Raw genomic sequence first — 24059 nt, 5'->3', positions numbered from 1 at the left:
TCAAAAATCCTGAACATAAGCCCAATTTTTTCATCCGAATGAGCCCCATTATAGGAATCCATTGTTGCGTATACTTAGACAGACCGTTTTTCCGTTCTGGTCCTGAATCAGAAGAATTTAGACAATGGTGCAGATGTGAACACGCCCTAAATCTGTCCCAAAGTTTTAAGTGAATGGTATACGGGGCCTCACAATAGATCATGACTTCACAATGTAGTATATAGTATATACGACATAAAGGCAGGTTATGTGGCTACTGTGGGCCCTTGGAGAGAGGGGTCTCAGCCTTGGTTGGTCACCTGTGCAGGACTCCCCTCTCCAGAAGAGGATGAGGACCCATTTTGATCATTGCTCCATTAGTGTGGGTTCCACATTACCTAAATGCAGTAATCCTAATATGTAAAGACCATTCCCCTGAACATGAGCGATAATTCGGTATGCCACGGACTAATCCGCAGCGCCATATACTGCAATGTAAAAGCTGATTGGTCGGCAGAGAAGAGATAGAATGCAATGTACGTATATGAAGTCACTCTCCTTGTATACAGTACAACCTGTACATTGTAATCACCTCCCAAAAAGTTACAGAACCCTCGCTCCTCTCCTCCTGCTCTCCCAATCCAGGTGCTTGAAAATACTGACTCTGACAAGTCTTACTCGCTGTTCTTCAGACAAGCCATACTCCTTTCTTATGTGATGTCTAGCTATGAAGATTCGCTGGCATGTACAAATACTACTTCATTCTGAAAAACTAGATGATCTCTGTAATCAAAAATATCTGACCTGCTTTTTTTTATATCCTGTATATTCATGTAATACTTAGTAATGGAATGATAGGACTGCAAAATTGGGCTTAACTTTTTTTTTTAGTTTTTTTTCTTAGTTTTTATATGCTACTACCATAACATCCTCCGCGCCAGATGACAACACAGGATTCCACCAGATGCTACTCGGGGGTCTCTAGTGTTGTGGTTGCAATGAAGGGAGCCCCTCAGCAAGAATGCTCCGTTTTCAGGACTCTGTGTTGGATCGAGTCCTGGCTGAGTGGAAGGTAACAATTCTTTTTTTTTTTTTCAGTTGTTTCCTTTGTTTGTTTGTTTTTTTATAAAGTTTTTTTTGTTTGTTTTTTTCAATAAGTGCCTTCAGCTGGATGGTCCTGAGTTGGTCCAGTAATTTGGCCACTATAAGAGAGTAGAGTTAAGTCTCAGGGAATGTGTGTAGCCGCTATCGCTCGAGCTGCTTTGCAAACTGTAGTGGTCTTCGACATCGCTGGCACTCCCAATACTGTCCATTTCTCCTGGCGTGAACTCCATGCTTTCAATGTCCACTTCTGAAAAGACAGAGAACGGAGAAGGGGTTAATAAGCTTAGCACAAAACAATACAATCATCCCATTTAAGTAAACTTAAAGGAGTTGTCCGACTGCAAAATGGTTTTTCAATCCAAAGCAGCTTGTGACATCTGTAGGCTGCCAGAACAGCTGATCTATGAAGGGTCTGGGTGTCAGACCACACAGATCACATACTGATGGAAAAAAAATCTATATGGGGTCAGATAACCCTTTAAGGGGTACTTCAAACATGGACATATATGGCATATATATCCACCCAATAATTCATAAATGTCTGATAGAGAAACTAAGGTTTCCTCAGCCCCCAACCTGCCTGGTGAACAAGGTTCCTTAGCCATAGAACTGAATACATAATACACACATCTTTCCAAGTATTCTCTGTGTAGAGATTCAAAATGTGAGCTTGGGAACCCCTGGTCTCTGCCAGTGACTTGCGTATAAGGACAGGTCATCAATTAAAGATCACCAGGGGTCTAAGGCTGAGTGCACACGGGGGAAGGGGGGGGTTTGGTCCGGAAACTGAGGCCGGATCAAAAAACGGGTAGCAGCAACTGGACGCCGGTGCAGTGCACTGGCATCCAGCCACGAACTCCACTCTGGATTAGGTCCAATGAATGGGCCTAGTCGGGAGTGTCTGCAGGTGAGGCGAATTGGCCTGAAGAATGAGCATGTCCATTCTTTTTTCCGGGAGCCGGAACATGCAGCTCCCGAAAAAAAAAAAAAGACCTGGCCGGCTCCCATTGATTTAAACGGGAGCCATCTTTTTGGTCAGGATTCTGAGGTGAATCCTGACCAAAAAACTAGTGTGAACAGCTCTGTTCATTTGTATAGAGTGTGTACTTTCTTCACAGATCAGCTTATTCAACTGGATGGGACCGATCTGTGACCAGGCCAAGTGACCAACGTCATATGTTCTGTGAAGCTGCTGCTTCAAACAGCTGATCTGCAGTGGTCCCGTCAGACCCCCCCCAGATCTTCGATCTGATGACCTATCTTAAGTAGAAGGGTCCTAAAGGGGACTGTATACATTAGACAAGTATCATCTGAACCAATGGTTCTCAATAGGGTTGGTTGACCAGATACTACTCATGTTGGTGTCTTGCTGTCAGTCAAAAGCTAGAGAAAGAAAACTAAACACGTCTTCTACTTTCCTTGATCCTAATTTGTCTCATATTACAAATAAAATAAACAAATCTTCTCTGTGTCCCAGGAGATCAGACATGTCTCCCCTCCTCCTCCCTGTCCTTTGCCTGGCTGTAAGACAACTAGCTGCAGCAGGAGCCTCCCCCCCACTCTGCTCTGTCTGCAGCTGTACAGAAATATTAGATTATCAAGTCCTCCTTCAGCTGGTCTCCAGGCAAAAATGGAGAAGATCAGCAGAAGATTACCACCTTGTTATCTGCAGGATTCCTACAAATGTTTCAGGAACATGCAGAAAAAAAACAGCAAGATCCCCCTCTGATCATCACGTGTTGTTAGCTCTAGTTTTAGCACAAGTCTGTGCACAATGAGAGCAGTGCACTGTATAGCAGGCAGAACTTACTGTGATTTCTTATTTACATTCAGCCAGGTAGGACGACCACAAGATACGGGATAACTGTCAGATCGCAGGGGGTCTGAGAGCAGGGACCTCAAAGATGAACGTTCCCTTAAATGCTCCATGTGAATGGACTGCAGGGGTATATGTTTGGCTAGCACTCTACTAAAGGGGTAATGCCATTAAAGCCATTTATGCCCTATCCACTGAATAGGAAATTAATGTCACATCAATGGGGGTCCGACCACTGAGTTTCCTGCGATCAGGTGAACAGGGGACCAGAAGTCCCGCTGTATTCTCCCTATGACTGAAGCACCAACTACTATGGGGCTATGGGGGCTGCAATTAGGGAAGGACACTGGTGCGTCATTCACATGCAAGTCTTTTAGTCCTCTGTTCTGCTGATCGCTGGGCGACCCGGCGATCAGACCTTCAGCAATGTGATACTTAATGGCAGAAACCCTTCAACTTCTTTAACTCTGGCATAGAAGTGAATAGAGCGTTGTCCAATAATGCGCACCATATGGCGCATTCAGGAGAAATTTTAGGCCCCAGTTCTCTGTAGAATTCCCCCAATGATCTGACACCGATCCCCAAGTGTCATCCCTATACCAACCCATTTAATTCCCATAGTAGAAAAGCTACAAAACAACAAGAACCCATAACAGGATGACTCTGCAACACTTTATAAACCGAATCCTCTTCCCGCTAGCAATATCACATGGGATATACGCGTGTCATCACCCGCAATATCCCCCCCATCTGCAATGATAACAGTCTTTACATTACATACTAACCAACCCGAAATTACAAAGTGGCCTCAGGTCCATGTGATTATAATAATTATCTATTGTATTCAACGTCAAGAAGGGAATGAGACGTGACCACGGGGATCTATGTGGCTGCAGGTCTGGACCTGACATTTAACCACTTACAGGCCACTGTCCAGCCTGCTGACAGTCTCCTACAAGGTAAGAGATGACAATACAATTGGTTGAAGACTACCTTTAGTAATGTTCTTTCTCATAAGGCTCAACCTCACTAATCTTAATTCATCTTGACCTAATCGTGGAGAAATGAGAATAAGGGTGCATGCACACTACGTAACGCCGGGCGTGTATGAGAGCCGTACACGCCGGCGTTACAGCAGGGCTGCCGAACACTTCCCATTCACTTCAATGGGAGCGCTCGTAAACGCCGCTGTTACGAGCGCTCCCATTGAAGTGAATGGGAAGTGTTCGGCAGTCTGCCGTAATGCCGGCGTGTACGGCTCTCATACACGCCCGGCGTTACGTAGTCTGCATGCACCCTAATGCTGCATAACTACTACTACAAGCCAAAAGTCTACTTGGTTCCACATTACGAACAAGTGGCCGGACGTCAGAAGAGCTATCCAATCCGGAAACAAGAGAGGGGTCTCAGACTACTACAGCACAATGTACTGTATATAGGGTAGCCTGAGCGGCTGGCTGACACTGAGATTCTTTTAAAGTGAAGGCAAGTTCACATTCAGGAATTTGGTACTGATTTTTAGACAGATTCAACCTCAAAAATCAGCTCCAAATTCCGCCCTGAATCTAACCCCCATAGTATTCAATGGGAAGCCGAGACCGAAGCTGTAGTGTCACACGAACCTGTAAGTCGCCCTCACCTTGTTCTGAGTCAGTGGATATGATGGAGCCCATACTATCAGTGCGCATTCGCTCCATCCCGTGTACGGAGAGCTGCTCTAGACGGCGCTTGAGGTAGCGATGTTCTCTCTGAAGCTGCTCTTTAACGTTCAGTGCTTTTCGGTCCTGTTCTTCTAATTTCTGACATGAAAAGAACAGAAACAGGCCGGATGTGGAGGTTTATTTTACACCTGATAAAGCAATATCCACTGACATTCCTGATAGTAACGGCTGGAGTTATTTATGAGCAGATACAGGGCACCAAGAGGGTTATTCTCTGCCAAGTACAAAGGGGTATATAAAAGGAAGGTTACAGAATATGTAAAAGTCACCATAACAATAACAAAGAGCATTTATAGAGTCCTATAAGTCATATATTACATAGATAGGAGATAAATACACAGACAATATAGATAAGTGATATATTGGATAAACATGTTAGGTAGATACAGTGGATGGATGGATAGATAGATACGAGATAGATAGATAGATAGATAGATGGATGGATATGACATATATGAGATAGATAGATCGTTGTGAGATAGATAGATAGTTATGACATAGATATGAGATAAATAGATAGATATCAGATAGATAGATAGATAGATAGATAGATAGATAGATAGATAGATAGGAGATAGATAGATGGAGAGATAGATAGATAGATAGATAGATAGATAGATAGATAGATAGGAGATAGATAGATGGAGAGATAGATAGATAGATAGATAGATAGATAGATAGATAGGAGATAGATAGATGGAGAGATAGATAGATAGATAGATAGATAGATCTTGGGTTTAGAGGTGGTTTCAGGGATTGGCCTCCCCACACACCACACCAATATGGCTCAGTAAATCTCAGACCCCTACCTTAATGTGCATTTTTGCTCTTTTTAAGAGACTTAGAGTGGTATGTCTGTTGCTGTCGGGTCCCAGCGGCACAAGCTGCTTCAGCTGCTCCAAATATAGTCTTAGTTTTGCTCGCCTAAAAGAAAACATGTCATGAGAATGGTGTAATGGGGAACGTGGTCCATCAGCAGCCTCCGCCCGACCCCTCCTAATACTGCACATAGACTAACACTGATGGTGACAGGACCAGACCTCCTTATGGCTTATGTACTGTGGACTGGGAGGAGATTGGTCACCACTTGTAAGATCTCTGCTTGCTCTCAGTGAATGTATTGTTTATAGTTAGAGGTCCAGCTACGGCCATGTTCACATCTGAAATTCTATTGAGTCACTGACTTCCTATATAAAAAAAACGTTACAGTATATTTTTCTGTGTAGGAAAGTGCAGCACACTATGTACACTTTTATATAAATGTAGACTAATGCACAGTGGTCATGCCTATGTCATAGTGGCACTCTTTTGGCATTCACCGGGTAAACTGGCGCCTAAGGACATATTGGTGTGCCAGGTGTGACAGGACGGGTGTTCAGTCTCTGTATATGAACAAGGAGGTTTCTATTCACTGACAGCAAGTAGACATCTTGGAAATGTTGACTTATACTGTAGCATGCAAAAAACCACTTTCACTATGGTAAAAAAAATACTCTTTGGGGCTTCGGATTTCGGCCCTGTGGATCCCGCAGCAGAAAATCAAAGCAAAGCTTCAGGTTCGCTCAGCGATTAGACACAATCGCTATTGGTCTTGTGCTGCAATTTTTGTATCTGAATCATCCATGGAATCCATGGCATTGGTGGCATTCACACGGCCGAAAAGGAGGAGGAATTTGAGGCAGAAAACACTTCCATTCTGCTTCATTTTCCGGCCCTCCCTAGATGAATGGGGAGTCTTGTGCTGGGGACTCAGCAGCTACTTCACAGCAAGGCAAGATCGAGCAGGACACATCTTGTCCCGATTTCTGCCTTCCTTTGTGTATCAAGATCAGCCTCAGATTCCGCTGTCTGAACATATCCTTAGATCGTTCAGGAGGCTTTTTTTTCAACCTTCTGTACAGATGAAGCTTCTGTCACTGCTTCCCATTGAAGACAATGGAAGGCGGATTTCGAACAGAATTTGGAGCTGATTTTGAGGCAGAATCCACAAGAGGATTGAACAGGACGCTCAAAGAAAGAAGCCTCTCAATGAAAACAGAGGGAGGCAGATCCTGGCCTGAATTTGGAGCCAATTTTGAGGCAAAATCCGCCTAAGGGCTAGTTCACACAGGTGGGTGGTATGTCGTATTTTGGTCCTGATTGTGACATGGGAAGCCGCATCACAATAGGGCCAAAATGAGCCTGACACGACTGTCGCGGCTTCCGACAGTCGTGGCTTCTTGCTCCGGAGTAGGCCCAAATAAATGGGCCTAGCCTGGAGGGTGCTGCCGCGAGGCGGACGCCGGGGCTGAATCAGAAGAAAGGGCAGCTTGCTTCTTTTGTAACATGCCGCTCACGGAAAAAAAGTAGGCTAGCGATCTACATAGACCATTATTGTGAGCCCCCTCTTGCCCGGTGTGAACGAGCCCTAAAAATCAGCTCCCAATTCCTCTACCCTTAAAGTACAGTATGACATATAGTTTTTGATCCAGTTTTTTGAGCCAAAGCCAGAAGTGGAGGTAACAGGGAGGAGAAGTACAAGCACCTCCTTATATTTCTTCTGAAACTACTCCTGCCTCGGCTCAAAACTGCACCAAAAATTGCAAGTGGGATTCCAGCCTTAAGAGTGTCTGTGCCCGATGAACCTGCTGGCATGGATATGTACTGGGAGATCGTCTCTCATCTTGTGGTATAGGCCGAGTCCATTCAATGAACCTCTTTCTCTCCTTAAAAAAAACGCCAACCACAAACTCCAGTGTGTCCTGTAAAGGGCAAATGAGTCACACGCAGCACGGCAGAGAGCACCTAAAATAGATCTGGAAGCAGGAAAGGCTGGGAGGGGGCAGCGCAGGGTCCTGGTAACAACACAGAGCACTGCTGCCTGCCGGATACTGCCGCAGCACAGCCCTCTACATCTTATATGTGGAGCGCAGCTTTACCCAGCGCACGTCCTCATCGCGTATTACATCTATTTACTGTACAGAAACTTTTTACATTTTTATTATCCATTCAAATATCACAAGATTTTGACTACCTACTTTTTTTTTTTTTAGGTTTTTCTGGGCTTGATTTTTCTTTTTTTAATCACACATACAGTATGTTAAGGTTCCCAAAAATTTATCCAAAGTGGGGGGGGGGAAAAAAAAATACCCCACACTGTTGGTTAGGCATGTCATAATTTCCTATTGCGTTATAGCAAACATCTGGCGCTCTGTTTTTTTCCGAAAACCATTATAAGGTAACAGCTCCACATATAACACGGTCTTGGCCGTCAACGTGTACGTGACTCTAGCGTCCATCTTACCTGTGCTTTTCTAGCTCATTGTGCGATGACCTGTAAAAGAAGAGAATATAATTACACATAGGAAGCGATTCATCATCATCATCATACAAAGTGCTGCTATGTCATACACAGATGTAGCAGATAACCTGAACTTCTGCAATCGGGCAACAAAAACCAGGGAAGAGTAATTGGAAAAACACTTTTTAATTACTTTTCCTTGTTTTTTTTTGTTGTTGTCTTCTGTGATAAGATATCCTACTGCAGCAGGTTAACAGATTGCAGAAATTCGGGTTACCTCTGCTACATCTGTGTGACGTCCAAGACCTCTGTGTACGAGTTAAGCCCCTATAGCTTTCTACAACTGGAAATCTAACATAAGCAAAGGACCATTGAATACATATGTAAGTATAGGAGTCCTATACATCAGCCATGACAGTGAGTTATAGATAGTTTCCAGACAAGCCCAGTTATCATATGCTGCACTATGGCGGATTACATACAGACTGAAAGCTAATATCACGTGGTCAACATGGATGGCTGCCATCCCAGAATGTCTCAGCTTCCAGGAATGTGACGTATTTAGTATGAAGGAAGTCACCCCATGTTAATCTGTACAATAAGAATACAACCAAACACTGGAGATGCCAGTCCTTAAATAGTCTCTATGTGAGGCCTAGACCGAGTGTGCAGGTCGATTCTGTAACAGAATGCACTAGGTCCTAGGCCGAAAGCCCTCGGGTAACATTGGGATGACATCCTAGTGACTAAGACGCATTCACCTCTATGGGGGCTTCCCATCTATTCTGACTAGGACCTCGGCGAGCATCACATTTTTTATATTTCACCCCTTCCCCGGGATTTTCCCAATTCAGCAGGACTGGAGGTTGCAGCTATAATATACACATATTATTTCTACTGACCTATGGCAGACATCTTTGCAGAATTGCAGCTGAGTTGACTATTATTACAGTGTGTACAGTCTCCAGTTTATTCTGTATAACAAATAAAATCAGGAGCCGTGCGTGCTGCTGTCTGACAGCCCCGATTCCTGGAAATGTGAAGAATTAGGGCGATTTTACTGCTACAGACAGGTTATAACCGGCCCTCTCTGCCAGGTAAACACCGCCACGCTATAGTCATTAAACCGCACTGCTTGTCAGTCTGCAGGATTTCTGTATGACCCTGAAACAGAGTCTGTAAAAAACCTAGAGAGAACACAGGGGGTAATTTGTTGCTGATCTCTTCCATTTTTGGCAAGGATGAGGGGGTGAGGTTTAGCCAAAGGGCAGGAATTGTCAACCTTTTTGTCCTATTGCAGTCAGGGAACAAGGCTCCTGCAGCAGACAGAAAGAAGGGGAGAAGGCTCCTGCAGCAGACTGGGAATGGGGGGCGAGAAGGTTCCTGCAGCAGCCAGGGAAGAGGGGAGAAGGCCCCTGCAGCAGCCAGGGAAGAGGGGAGAAGGCTCCTGCTGCAGCCAGGGAAGAGGGGAGAAGGCTCCTGCTGCAGCCAGGGAAGAGGGGAGAAGGCCCCTGCAGCAGCCAGGGAAGAGGGGAGAAGGCCCCTGCAGCAGCCAGGGAAGAGGGGAGAAGGCCCCTGCAGCAGCCAGGGAAGAGGGGGGAGGCTCCTGAAGCAGCCAGGGAAGAGGGGAGAAGGCCCCTGCAGCAGCCAGGGAAGAGGGGGGAGGCTCCTGAAGCAGCCAGGGAAGAAGGGAGAAGGCTCCTGCTGCAGCCAGGGAAGAGGGGAGGAGGCCCCTGCTGCAGCCAGGGAAGAGGGGAGAAGGCCCCTGCAGCAGCCAGGGAAGAGGGGAGAAGGCTCCTGCTGCAGATAAGGAAGAGGGGAGAAGGCCCCTGTAGCAGCCAGGGAAGAGGGGGAGGCTCCTGCTGCAACCAGGAAAATGAGGAGGCTTCTGCTGCAGCCAGTTGTCTTACAGTCAAACCTACAGGAGATTTCTTGGAAATTGATACTTTGGTTATATCGCATTGTAATATTATGTATACTGCAGCGTTATGTCGTATTCTGCTTTTTTTGTACCTCTCAATAAAGATGGAGTGACAGAAAAATTAAGACAGAAAATAGACATACAAAAAGAGAAGTACAAGGGCAGAACAGAGTGTGAACATGGCCTTAAAGGGTTTTTTTTGGCCCCAAAGCGTTATTTTATTCTGAGGACCTATCCACAGGTGATGGTGGGGCTCCTACACCCGTACCAAGCATCGATCGGCTGACCCGGTTGCCTTCTGTTGTGGACGAGGCTGGAAACTGCTCTGCTCCTATTCCAGTAATAGGCAGCGTCATGGCTATACAGGGGATGGGGCTGCAGCTCTGCATCTATTACTTGAATAGGAGAGGAGCTGTTTCTGTATGACTGGATACAGCTGCAGAGTCAGTGGAGTCGGCAGGCCTAACCACTGACTCCAACTCCTTCATAAATAGCTGACAGCCGTGGTCAGACAGGAGCTATAACATGTATACATTTTAATAATATATTTCCAACTCCACCACCCTGGTGACATATTTCACCTTCCTGTCCTCTGCTATAAACCAGCCTATGTAGCTGATGCTGCAAATCTACTCTTGAACCAGGAGGTTCAGGATGATACCAAGTAACTGTTCCATCCAAGCCTACAAGGAATGCTGGGTAAGTAATGCTGCAATCTATGGGGCTTTTTAGTGTTTTCATCAGATTCCTCCACCTGGCACCTTCTGGATTCTGTAAAAGCTATGAAACATATGTTCAGGCCAGAAATGAAAACAAATGTTCATTCCGCAGCGGGCGTATTCAATTACTGCGTATTTTCACTGAAAACAAGCCCTGTCACAAGCTGATAGGACGGCCATAGCTCCTCGCTATAACAGATGTCTGATCCTGCACCTCAAACCTGAGCCATGGCAGGAAAGCAGCTGCAGCGGACACACCTCGGCATAGCAGAGCCGGCGACGGCCTTCCGAAGCCAAACTTTAAGCAGAATTTGCACCCCTGATGTCACCCCTACTGCCCCTGCATTGCATCTGCTGCAGCCTGTATGGACTGCAAGGGATCCTTGCAAACAATACAAGGCTCCATTCACACTATGTTTTTTACATTGGTTTAATGGATACAAATAATGGATGCAAGATCAAAAAAACCTGCACACATGAACATTCCTGATATTGTAGCATCACAGCAGAATCCCAGCGTCATATATATAAATCCCTACACGTAGAGCTGCACTGCAGTGTATACAATGTGTCTGTACAAGTAACAGCGCTCATGGCAGACATGTTTACACACTACATAGTAGACATCTGAAAACTTTACACCAAAAACCAATCCGCTGGAGCTGTCGAGGCGGAGGACTGCACAGGGGTGGACGCCAATACTGTAACCTCCAGGGACATAAATCACGAGGCCAGGAATATTTACATTACTTTTCAGGAACATTTTCTGCTTATGCTGCACATTCTGAGTCTATTCGCTGATCAGGAGAGAAGATGAATTACACAAATCTGCCAAAATGACTACCATGTGCAAACAGCAGAGGTTCTTAAAGGGAAAGGCGCACTAAAACATCACAGGCCTGGAAAAGGGGAAAAATAGGCTTTTACTGGAGGCGCTCAGGGTAATGAAATGGAAGTTCCTGGATAACAAAGGACGTTGCAGGGAGTCGTGTCTGCAGATAGACCCAGCCCCACAGATAGGTTACAATCACCTGGTCCTGGTTTTAAGAGATCACCGTTTATAGCCATAGGTAAAAGAGCTCTTTGTATCCATGAGGGCGTTCCAAAGGGATAAGCAGCAACGCCCTCATGGCTCCAATGGGACATAATACTGTGTACTGAGGCCAGTATGGGACATAATACTGTGTACAGGGGCCACTATGGGGCATAATACTGTGTACTGGGGCCACTATGGGGCATAATACTGTGTGCAGGAGCCACTATGGGACATAATACTGTGCACAGGAACCACTATGGGGACATTATACTGTGTGCAGGGGCCACTATGGGACATAACACTGTGTGCAGGAGCCACTATGGGACATAATACTGTGCACAGGAACCACTATGGGGGCATAATACTGTGCGCAGGGGCCACTATGGGACATAATACTGTGTGCAGGGGCTACTATGGGGCATAATACTGTGTACTGGGGCCACTATGGGGCATAATACTGTGTGCAGGAGCCACTATGGGACATAATACTGTGCACAGGAACCACTATGGGGACATTATACTGTGTGCAGGGGCCACTATGGGACATAACACTGTGTGCAGGAGCCACTATGGGACATAATACTGTGCACAGGAACCACTATGGGGGCATAATACTGTGCGCAGGGGCCACTATGGGACATAATACTGTGTGCAGGGGCTACTATGGGGCATAATACTGTGTGCAGGGGCTACTATGGGGCATAATACTGTGTACTGGGGCCACTATGGGGCATAATACTGTGTACTGGGGCCACTATGGGACATAATACTGTGTGCAGGGGCCACTATGGGGCATAATACTGTGTACTGGGGCCACTATGGGACATAATACTGTGTGCAGGGGCCACTATGGGGCATAATACTGTGTGCAGGGGCTACTATGGGGCATAATACTGTGTACTGGGGCCACTATGGGACATAATACTGTGTACTGGGGCCACTATGGGGCATAATACTGTGTGCAGGGGCCACTATGGGGACATTATACTGTGTGCAGGGGCCACTATGGGACATAACACTGTGTGCAGGAGCCACTATGGGACATAATACTGTGCACAGGAACCACTATGGGGGCATAATACTGTGCGCAGGGGCCACTATGGGACATAATACTGTGTGCAGGGGCCACTATGGGACATAATACTGTGTGCAGGGGCTACTATGGGGCATAATACTGTGTACTGGGGCCACTATGGGACATAATACTGTGTACTGGGGCCACTATGGGACATAATACTGTGTGCAGGGGCCACTATGGGGCATAATACTGTGTGCAGGGGCTACTATGGGGCATAATACTGTGTACTGGGGCCACTATGGGGCATAATACTGTGTACTGGGGCCACTATGGGACATAATACTGTGTGCAGGGGCCACTATGGGGCATAATACTGTGTACTGGGGCCACTATGGGGCATAATACTGTGTGCAGGGGCCACTATGGGGACATTATACTGTGTGCAGGGGCCACTATGGGACATAACACTGTGTGCAGGAGCCACTATGGGACATAATACTGTGCACAGGAACCACTATGGGGGCATAATACTGTGCGCAGGGGCCACTATGGGACATAATACTGTGTGCAGGGGCCACTATGGGACATAATACTGTGTGCAGGGGCTACTATGGGGCATAATACTGTGTACTGGGGCCACTATGGGACATAATACTGTGTACTGGGGCCACTATGGGACATAATACTGTGTGCAGGGGCCACTATGGGGCATAATACTGTGTGCAGGGGCTACTATGGGGCATAATACTGTGTACTGGGGCCACTATGGGGCATAATACTGTGTACTGGGGCCACTATGGGACATAATACTGTGTGCAGGGGCCACTATGGGGCATAATACTGTGTACTGGGGCCACTATGGGGCATAATACTGTGTGCAGGAGCCACTATGGGACATAATACTGTGCACAGGAACCACTATGGGGACATTATACTGTGTGCAGGGGCCACTATGGGACATAACACTGTGTGCAGGAGCCACTATGGGACATAATACTGTGCACAGGAACCACTATGGGGGCATAATACTGTGCGCAGGGGCCACTATGGGACATAATACTGTGTGCAGGGGCTACTATGGGGCATAATACTGTGTGCAGGGGCTACTATGGGGCATAATACTGTGTACTGGGGCCACTATGGGGCATAATACTGTGTACTGGGGCCACTATGGGACATAATACTGTGTGCAGGGGCCACTATGGGGCATAATACTGTGTACTGGGGCCACTATGGGGCATAATACTGTGTACTGGGGCCACTATGGGACATAATACTGTGTGCAGGGGCCACTATGGGGCATAATACTGTGTACTGGGGCCACTATGGGGCATAATACTGTGTGCAGGGGCCACTATGGGGACATTATACTGTGTGCAGGGGCCACTATGGGACATAACACTGTGTGCAGGAGCCACTATGGGACATAATACTGTGCACAGGAACCACTATGGGGGCATAATACTGTGCGCAGGGGCCACTATGGGACATAATACTGTGTGCAGGGGCCACTATGGGACATAATACTGTGTGCAGGGGCTACTATGGGGCATAATACTGTGTACTGGGGCCACTATGGGACATAATACTGTGTACTGGGGCCACTATGGGACATAATACTGTGTGCAGGGGCCACTATGGGGCATAATACTGTGTGCAGGGGCTACTATGGGGCATAATACTGTGTACTGGGGCCACTATGGGGCATAATACTGTGTACTGGGGCCACTATGGGACATAATACTGTGTGCAGGGGCCACTATGGGGCATAATACTGTGTACTGGGGCCACTATGGGGCATAATACTGTGTGCAGGAGCCACTATGGGACATAATACTGTGCACAGGAACCACTATGGGGACATTATACTGTGTGCAGGGGCCACTATGGGACATAACACTGTGTGCAGGAGCCACTATGGGACATAATACTGTGCACAGGAACCACTATGGGGGCATAATACTGTGCGCAGGGGCCACTATGGGACATAATACTGTGTGCAGGGGCTACTATGGGGCATAATACTGTGTGCAGGGGCTACTATGGGGCATAATACTGTGTACTGGGGCCACTATGGGGCATAATACTGTGTACTGGGGCCACTATGGGACATAATACTGTGTGCAGGGGCCACTATGGGGCATAATACTGTGTACTGGGGCCACTATGGGACATAATACTGTGTGCAGGGGCCACTATGGGGCATAATACTGTGTGCAGGGGCTACTATGGGGCATAATACTGTGTACTGGGGCCACTATGGGACATAATACTGTGTACTGGGGCCACTATGGGGCATAATACTGTGTGCAGGGGCCACTATGGGGACATTATACTGTGTGCAGGGGCCACTATGGGACATAACACTGTGTGCAGGAGCCACTATGGGACATAATACTGTGCACAGGAACCACTATGGGGGCATAATACTGTGCGCAGGGGCCACTATGGGACATAATACTGTGTGCAGGGGCCACTATGGGACATAATACTGTGTGCAGGGGCTACTATGGGGCATAATACTGTGTACTGGGGCCACTATGGGACATAATACTGTGTACTGGGGCCACTATGGGACATAATACTGTGTGCAGGGGCCACTATGGGGCATAATACTGTGTGCAGGGGCTACTATGGGGCATAATACTGTGTACTGGGGCCACTATGGGGCATAATACTGTGTACTGGGGCCACTATGGGACATAATACTGTGTGCAGGGGCCACTATGGGGCATAATACTGTGTACTGGGGCCACTATGGGGCATAATACTGTGTACAGGAGCCACTATGGGACATAATACTGTGCACAGGAACCACTATGGGGACATTATACTGTGTGCAGGGGCCACTATGGGACATAACACTGTGTGCAGGAGCCACTATGGGACATAATACTGTGCACAGGAACCACTATGGGGGCATAATACTGTGCGCAGGGGCCACTATGGGACATAATACTGTGTGCAGGGGCTACTATGGGGCATAATACTGTGTGCAGGGGCTACTATGGGGCATAATACTGTGTACTGGGGCCACTATGGGGCATAATACTGTGTACTGGGGCCACTATGGGACATAATACTGTGTGCAGGGGCCACTATGGGGCATAATACTGTGTACTGGTGCCACTATGGGACATAATACTGTGTGCAGGGGCCACTATGGGGCATAATACTGTGTGCAGGGGCTACTATGGGGCATAATACTGTGTACTGGGGCCACTATGGGACATAATACTGTGTACTGGGGCCACTATGGGGCATAATACTGTGTGCAGGGGCCACTATGGGGACATTATACTGTGTGCAGGGGCCACTATGGGACATAACACTGTGTGCAGGAGCCACTATGGGACATAATACTGTGCACAGGAACCACTATGGGGGCATAATACTGTGCGCAGGGGCCACTATGGGACATAATACTGTGTGCAGGGGCCACTATGGGACATAATACTGTGTGCAGGGGCTACTATGGGGCATAATACTGTGTACTGGGGCCACTATGGGACATAATACTGTGTACTGGGGCCACTATGGGACATAATACTGTGTGCAGGGGCCACTATGGGGCATAATACTGTGTGCAGGGGCTACTATGGGGCATAATACTGTGTACTGGGGCCACTATGGGGCATAATACTGTGTACTGGGGCCACTATGGGACATAATACTGTGTGCAGGGGCCACTATGGGGCATAATACTGTGTGCAGGGGCTACTATGGGGCATAATACTGTGTACTGGGGCCACTATGGGACATAATACTGTGTACTGGGGCCACTATGGGGCATAATACTGTGTGCAGGGGCCACTATGGGGACATTATACTGTGTGCAGGGGCCACTATGGGGGCATAATACTGTGCGCAGGGGCCACTATGGGACATAATACTGTGTGCAGGGGCTACTATGGGGCATAATACTGTGTGCAGGGGCTACTATGGGGCATAATACTGTGTACTGGGGCCACTATGGGGCATAATACTGTGTACTGGGGCCACTATGGGACATAATACTGTGTGCAGGGGCCACTATGGGGCATAATACTGTGTGCAGGGGCTACTATGGGGCATAATACTGTGTACTGGGGCCACTATGGGACATAATACTGTGTACTGGGGCCACTATGGGGCATAATACTGTGTGCAGGGGCCACTATGGGGACATTATACTGTGTGCAGGGGCCACTATGGGACATAACACTGTGTGCAGGAGCCACTATGGGGGCATAATACTGTGCGCAGGGGCCACTATGGGACATAATACTGTGCGCAGGGGCCACTATGGGACATAATACTGTGTGCAGGGGCCACTATGGGACATAATACTGTGTGCAGGGGCTACTATGGGGCATAATACTGTGTACTGGGGCCACTATGGGACATAATACTGTGTACTGGGGCCACTATGGGACATAATACTGTGTGCAGGGGCCACTATGGGGCATAATACTGTGTGCAGGGGCTACTATGGGGCATAAAACTGTGTACTGGGGCCACTATGGGACATAATACTGTGTACTGGGGCCACTATGGGACATAATACTGTGTGCAGGGGCCACTAGGGGGCATAATACTATGTGCAGGGGCCACTAGGGGGCATAATACTGTGTACTGGGGCCACTAGGGGGCATAATACTGTGTACTGGGGTCAGTATGGGGACATAATACTGTGTACTGGGGCCAGTATGGGGACATAATACTGTGTACTGGGGCCAGTATGGGGACATAATACTGTGTACTGGGGCCAGTATGGGGACATAATACTGTGTACTGGGGCCAGTATGGGGACATAATACTGTGTACTGGGGCCAGTATGGGGAAATAATACTGTGTAATGGGGCCACTATGGGACATAATACTGTGTACTGGAGCCACTATGGGCACATAATACTGTGTACTGGGGCCACTATGGGACATAATACTGTGTACTGGGGCCAGTATGGGACATAATACTGTGTACTGGGGCCAGTATGGGGACATAATACTGTATGCAGGGAGCCAATATGGGGTATTATAGTGTGCGCAGAAATGTGAACGGGGGGGGGGATGCCCCATGTCAAAGGTTCACCACGGGGCCACACTATTTCTAGTTACGCCACTGACACTAACCTATCTATCTGCAGGACATGGTTGATACACTGGACTCTGGTGACAGACTCCCTTTAACTTACAAGGCCTATCAGTAAAGACACCGCACATAACACTTGGAGTCTTAAACCCCATAATTTCAGATACTTATGCCACAGTCACATGTCAGAAATCTCAATTAGTGGGGGTTTGGGTGTTGAGAACCCCATTAATCACTCAAACAAGGGGGAAGAAGTGAGCACTGTGGACAATTCTTGAGGATAGGAGAAGTATATGGACTCATCTAGGACATCCTATACTAAGAAGAGCCTAACACAGCCAAAAGTGCCCACGGCTCTCGGCACACGGACCCACCGTCAATTGAAACTTCTGACATGTCATGATAAGATGTTGAAAGTTTTCTGAAACTAGAGGTAAATCTTAAAACACCAAAGATATAATATGTAACACTGCTATAAGGCACCTCCGTATAACGTGGCACGTACAGCATGTTCCAGCCCCGCCGCCTTATCTCTCGTGCCCAGTATACTTCCCCCTGGCGCTCTACCAGTTTCCATTAGCTCTGGTGACACTTTCACTTTTGGAGTGGGTTGAGTCAAAAAATAAAATAAAAAATATAGACACAATCTTAACTTTTTGCACTAAGATATACATGATTTGTCAGTGGTAATGCAAGTACCAGCCTGTGCGAGGCGCCGCTGCTGCCTCTACTACCTGCAGTATTCTCATAAATCATCACCTGCTCTCAGACAAGCACAATATTCTGTCTGCCAGATGAAGAGTGACTGGTTACACATGGGTGCACTCCGCCTTTACAATGCTCTTTCATGTGGCTCTATACACAGAGGCCCCAACCCACAAAGGGGATGTACGGTGGGTAACTGGAGGACACAGCTGAGCAGAGTCAAAGAGCCTGGAAACCACTGGTGGTCTGAAATCACAGATTTGTCACTTGTACCTACGTTATACCTGAAGGCTGCAGTTTCCCCGAGTTCCCCTTCAACAGGGTTTGCCAGTAATAGGGTGTGCACAGGACAGGGAATTATCGATGGGGGTCCAATCGCTGGCCCCCTGTGTGAGTGGGGCGGCTATGTACAGCCATGTCACTATTCGCTTCTATTAGACTGACTTGGCTATAGAAGTGTATGGAGTGTACGTCATGCATGCACATTACCACTCTGTACACACAGGCGATTTGGCGATCCTTGTTCATTTGAGCACCAAAGGTCCAAGGGGTCAGATCCCCAGCAATCAGACACTTATCACCCGTCCCTTGGATAGGGGGCAAGTGGCGAAAAGTGGTCAGAAGCCTATCCTTAAGATCAATGGGGGCCCAATACCTCGGACCTCCACAAACAAGCTCTTCCCTCTGCCAATACCATCAGTCAGTCACATGATAGAGCAGAAACTCCGTCCCATTCAATACCAACTGCAATACCATGCACAGCCAGAATACAACGTATGGCGCTGTGCTTGGTATTTAGCAAACAGGCTGTAGCGCTCACCTGAACGTTGTGGTCTCTTCTAAGTAGCTAATCTATGGGGGTCCCAGGTCCCATCGGACATTAATGACCTATGCTAAGGAATCACTTCTCAGCATGTGCTGTTGAATCCCCTCCCCAACTTCTGGGACTAAGGATAGAGGGACCGCAGTGCTGATTATGTGCTGTGTCCCATTCACTGTTCTTCCTTGTATACGGTCGTTCCCACTCCCCAATAAGCAGGGCCTTCCATTAAAGGATAGGAGACTAGAACCAACAATAGGTCCGCTTTGCCAATCCCTTTTGTTAGAAGGGTTGCATGAGGATATATTGGTCATGGGGACACTTGGGTTTATTAAAGGATATGGCGAGTTATATACGGTGTACCCGAGTTATATACGGTGTATATGCGTCACTTACACTTGTGCCTTTTCTTGTAGGTCTCTATCGTGAGGGTTCGTCTCCCCTGCGCCTGTGGTGTGTGATTCACCTACCTTTGTATATACTACATGGTCTCATATAATACATAGGACGCTCCGTGTCTGCTTGTATATTACTCACCCGGCTCTAGACTGCTTTATCCTCTTTGTCTAGACTCCAGGGCATTGCAACTGTGCGCTGTTTAACCTTGCAAGAACCTTTTAACATATGTATTGACTACACCTACATTAATGGACTCTGCGTTATATCGCCAGGGACCTTTACACGTCAATACGAATTTGTCTCGTGGACGGCCGACCGGGGCAATCTGGGGCTGTAAAACTACAACTCCCAACCTGCACCACTTTAAGACCTAGAATTAACCCTTACCGTTAAGAATAACCCTCGCCGTACCGGAGAAAGGTCTCCAAGCGAATGCCAGGGAGACGCGGGAGAAAAATCCCCATTACATAAGGCAGCCGGGATACAAATTACACAGTCGGCCATGCGATATACTATATAATTAGCTCGATGGTGATGATGTCATTTACATGCTGATGAAGCTAAAACACCCTTCGCGTTACCAAGGGAACCCTCGCTCCCTGTAAACATGGGCAGCGAAATACACCAAAGAGATGAAATTCAGAACCGAAAATTAATAAAGACCTTGGTTGTTAACCTCTTGGTGACCAAAGGATTTTTTCTCCTCTTTAAAAGCTCAGTGGTAATTAAAAAATATATATATATTTCGGGAAAAAAAAAAGATCAAGGTCAATGTTGTTCATAGTCGTAGTCTGAAGTTTATTTATTAATTTTTTTAAAGGGATCCTATCACTCCGACATGATTTTTTCTAATTACCATGTCGGAATAGCCTTAAGAAAGGCTATTCATCTCCTACCTTTCATCGTCTTCTCCCCGCCGTCGTTTGCCTACAATCCCGGGTTTTTCTCGGTATGCAAATTAGCTCTCTCACAGCACTGGGGGCGGGCCCCAGCGCTCAAACAGCACTGGGGGCGTCCCCAATGCTGCAAAAGAATTCTCTCCAGCGCCGCCTCCGTCTTCGTCAGCAGCATCCTCTTCCGGCGGTGGCTTGTAACTTCTAGGCCTCGGGCAATACTGTGCAAGCGGCCATTTTCCCGTGGCCTGTGGGCATGCGCAGTATGCTCTGCCCAAAGCCCGAGGCCTAGAAGTTACAAGCCACCGCCGGAAGAAGACGCTGAAGAGGACGCTGCTGACGAAGATGGATAGTTATCTTGCAGCATTGGGGACGCCCCCAGTGCTGTTTGAGCGCTGGGACCCGCCCCCAGTGCTGCGAGAGAGCTAATTTGCATACCGAGAAAAACTGGGATTGTAGGCGAACGGCGGTGTGGAGAAGACGACGAAAGGTAGGAGACGAATAGCCTTTCTTAAGGTTATTCCGACGTGGTACTTAGAAAAAATCATGTCGGAGTGATAGGATCCCTTTAATTAAAAGGATTATTTATTTATGTATTTTATGTAGATTGTGGCTATTAAGGCTATTCCTACGTGTCAACAAGAAAAAAAATGTGATTTTAATGGTAGAATCCCTTTAACTATTGTTGACGTTGTCAAAATAATTGTCAGACAATTCGGTCAGGTGTATAGTTTCCTATAGTCCTTGGTACTTGTACTCGCCTACCAGCTAATCCTGCTATACAGAATCTATACGCACCACCACAAAGAAATGTTCACGAGTATAGTGAGAACTTTCCATGGCAGTAGGACGACATCTTTGCGCACTAAGTCAATAACCCTCATTTCTGCTGGTTTTATACCTTCCTCCCCCCACTTTTCAGCAGTGGCTACCACTTGGCTAAAACTCAACATCCCGGCTGCTATAATAGGGTGGAATAAAGCGCTGAAACTAGATCCTGGGGTATGAGCTGATCCATGGGAATTTAAAGGGAAATTCCACCCAACCCTGAAAGCAGTGGTGAGGGGATGTTCTGGCAGTAGGAGGTCCCAGGGCTACTATATTCATTCCTATGGTGTTTACGAGGCAGTCATCACACCGTTGTTGTGCGCCTATTCAGCCGCCTTGTTTGTGTTTGGGCTGGGGGGGGGGGGGGTTAATAGTTTCCACATAAAGCATAGGCTCTGAATGGTAATGAATAGCAGACATTCACACATCGCTCGCTGCTATTGTCTACAGTCTGGAGCTGCCTCTTTTATTATAGATAGCCGGCCATTGACCACATACTGAAAGGCAAAGTCCTCAAAAAAGAGGGAGCAGAGAACCTCAAAATCCAGATTATACACGCTGATACACCTAACCCCCCTGTCTGGTGACGACACTATAAGCAATACCCCAGAAATATTCTGTATATTCTATATATAGGTTACTAGGTAGGCAATTATAATTCATTTTATTTACATTTTTTTGCAGGTTTTTCTCATTTACATTTTTTTTGGACACCAAAACATAAAAACGCGTAAATATCCACATGTGTTTATAATCTCTGCAATTTTTTATATATTTATACTGTCTTGTTTTTCATTGTTTTTATTATTTTTTTTCTTAATTTTTTTTTTTTAAAGTGGGAGGTGGGGTGGGGGTTATTCAATCCTGGCAGGCTTGCATGATGAAATGCTTGTTTGGCATGGGCAACAAGGACATTATACCTCTGAGCAGCACTGAGGCCCCTTGTATTTTAGCAAGGGCAAAACTTGTAATCAGTAACAGCCATCTCTACACAGGGAGTGAAAAAAATGTATTACCTACAGTAATGTCTGGACGAGTATATAATATACAGTAATATAGTATATGTATATACTGCAGAAGGGTCAAAATATCTGTCTATATATATATATATATATATATATATATATATATATATATATATATATATATATATCACAGACATAAATCTAAATATATATTATTTATACACACACAAATATATAAAAATACACACACACACACACACACACACGTGTATCTCAAATTCTGTATATAATAAAATAATTTTAATATTAATGAATTTTATATATACGGCATATATACTCAAGCATATACTCGAGTATAAGCCGAATTTTTCAGCACAGTTTTTGTGCTGAAAAAGCCCCCCTCGGCTTATACTTGAGTCAGCAAAGAAAAAAAAAAAATTTTTTTCTTTTATTTTAGGAGGAGGGGGGGGGGGGGTCTATGACCAGCTGCAATATCAATGTATGGAATCTGCCATAAAATAGTGGGGGGAAAAAGAAGCTTTAAAAAAAAAAAAAATTTAAAAAAAGTTCTAAATCCCTCCTTTCTCTAGAATACATATAAAAGTAGAAAATGACTGTGAAGCACAAACACATTAGGTATCCCTGTGTCTGACAGTGCCCGGTCTACTGAATATAGGGGATCTGCAGTGCTCCTGTTCTGTCGAGAAGGGGTTAATAGGAGCACTGCAGATACCCTATATTCAGCCAGGCTAAATTCCAAGTGGGGGGGGGGGGGGTACAGAAGGAAGGGGCAGACAGACAACCAAAACACCCCCTCCCCTTCCCCAGCAACTACTGCACCCAAAAACTCCGACCATTTTAATTTTTGAAATTTTCCAGTAGCTGCTGCATTTCCCCCCCTCGGCTTATACTCGAGTCAATAAGTTTTCCCAGTTTTTTGTGGTAAAATTAGTGGCCTCGGCTTATATTTGGGTCGGCTTATACTCGAGTATATACGGTATATATATATTATACACACAGGACACGGGGTTAGGAGAGCTGCAGGCTTCGGGCCTATCAATTCTAGTACTGATAACTAGAGCAAAGAAGTAAACTATTGGGAAACTGTCAGAGGCGTTTTTGTAGTCAGAATCAGTCTGGGGCTGGAAAAAAAAACTTAAGGCTAAGTTCACTCGTGAATTACATGTGGAGTAATTTGGTCCGGACCTTGAGACGATTTTTTGCGCGTTTTTTGGTAAAAACCACTTCAGAAAACGCCAGGCGGTTTTCCCTCCCTGAAAGTGAATGGGCCGGAAAAAAGCTTTTTTTTGTTGCAGATTTTGTTGCGGTTTTTTTGGCCAATGCCAGGAGTGGCCTGAACAGAAGGAGAAGTATAAGAACTCCCTATAGATTCCCCATTCCTTTTGTAGCCATTCTTGGCTTTGGCTCAAAAAACTGCAGCAAAATCTGCAACAAAAAAAGCTGCATTTCCACAATGTGGGGCCATAGCCAAAAGAATCAATCACTGTTTTTTTCCCTAAATTAGAGGAGCTTTACTGCTTCTGTCTGACCATGGCTGTAATTTAGGAAGAAATTGGACTGTGGAAAAATAGAGGAGTCAGAGTTGGTGGTTGGGCCGATCAAGTCCAAACCTTGAACCACTCATCACCATATACAGGGTGTCATGATATCAACCCGTACGTTTCGGTGCCTTAAGGAAGAAGCTACCAAGGCCCATCCCAATGATTCTTCATTGTGCTAGGTTTTATACATGGCAGCCATTATTGTCCATGTGGGCCACATTC

The 24059-nt window shown here is 46.4% G+C and overlaps 1 protein-coding gene across 1 annotated transcript in view; it reads right to left on the bottom strand.

Moving 5' to 3' along the window:
• Positions 1-530: 530 nt before the first annotated feature.
• Positions 531-24059, bottom strand: part of MXD4 (MAX dimerization protein 4) — a 36330-nt gene continuing 12801 nt past the window's right edge. Inside the window, exons 3-6 of the mRNA XM_075261140.1 lie at positions 7904-7933; positions 5430-5544; positions 4539-4698; positions 531-1330 (exon numbers count right to left, since the gene is read on the bottom strand). Of these exons, the coding sequence (XP_075117241.1) occupies positions 1182-1330; positions 4539-4698; positions 5430-5544; positions 7904-7933 (454 nt within the window). The 3' untranslated portion in view covers positions 531-1181. The remainder of the gene's footprint in view (positions 1331-4538; positions 4699-5429; positions 5545-7903; positions 7934-24059) is intronic.

This window comes from Leptodactylus fuscus, chromosome 1, assembly GCF_031893055.1.
Source record: "Leptodactylus fuscus isolate aLepFus1 chromosome 1, aLepFus1.hap2, whole genome shotgun sequence".
NCBI classification, from domain to species: Eukaryota; Metazoa; Chordata; class Amphibia; order Anura; family Leptodactylidae; genus Leptodactylus; species Leptodactylus fuscus.
The sequence above is the reverse complement of the archived record's forward strand: the minus strand, read 5'-3'. Positions and strand labels throughout refer to the sequence as shown.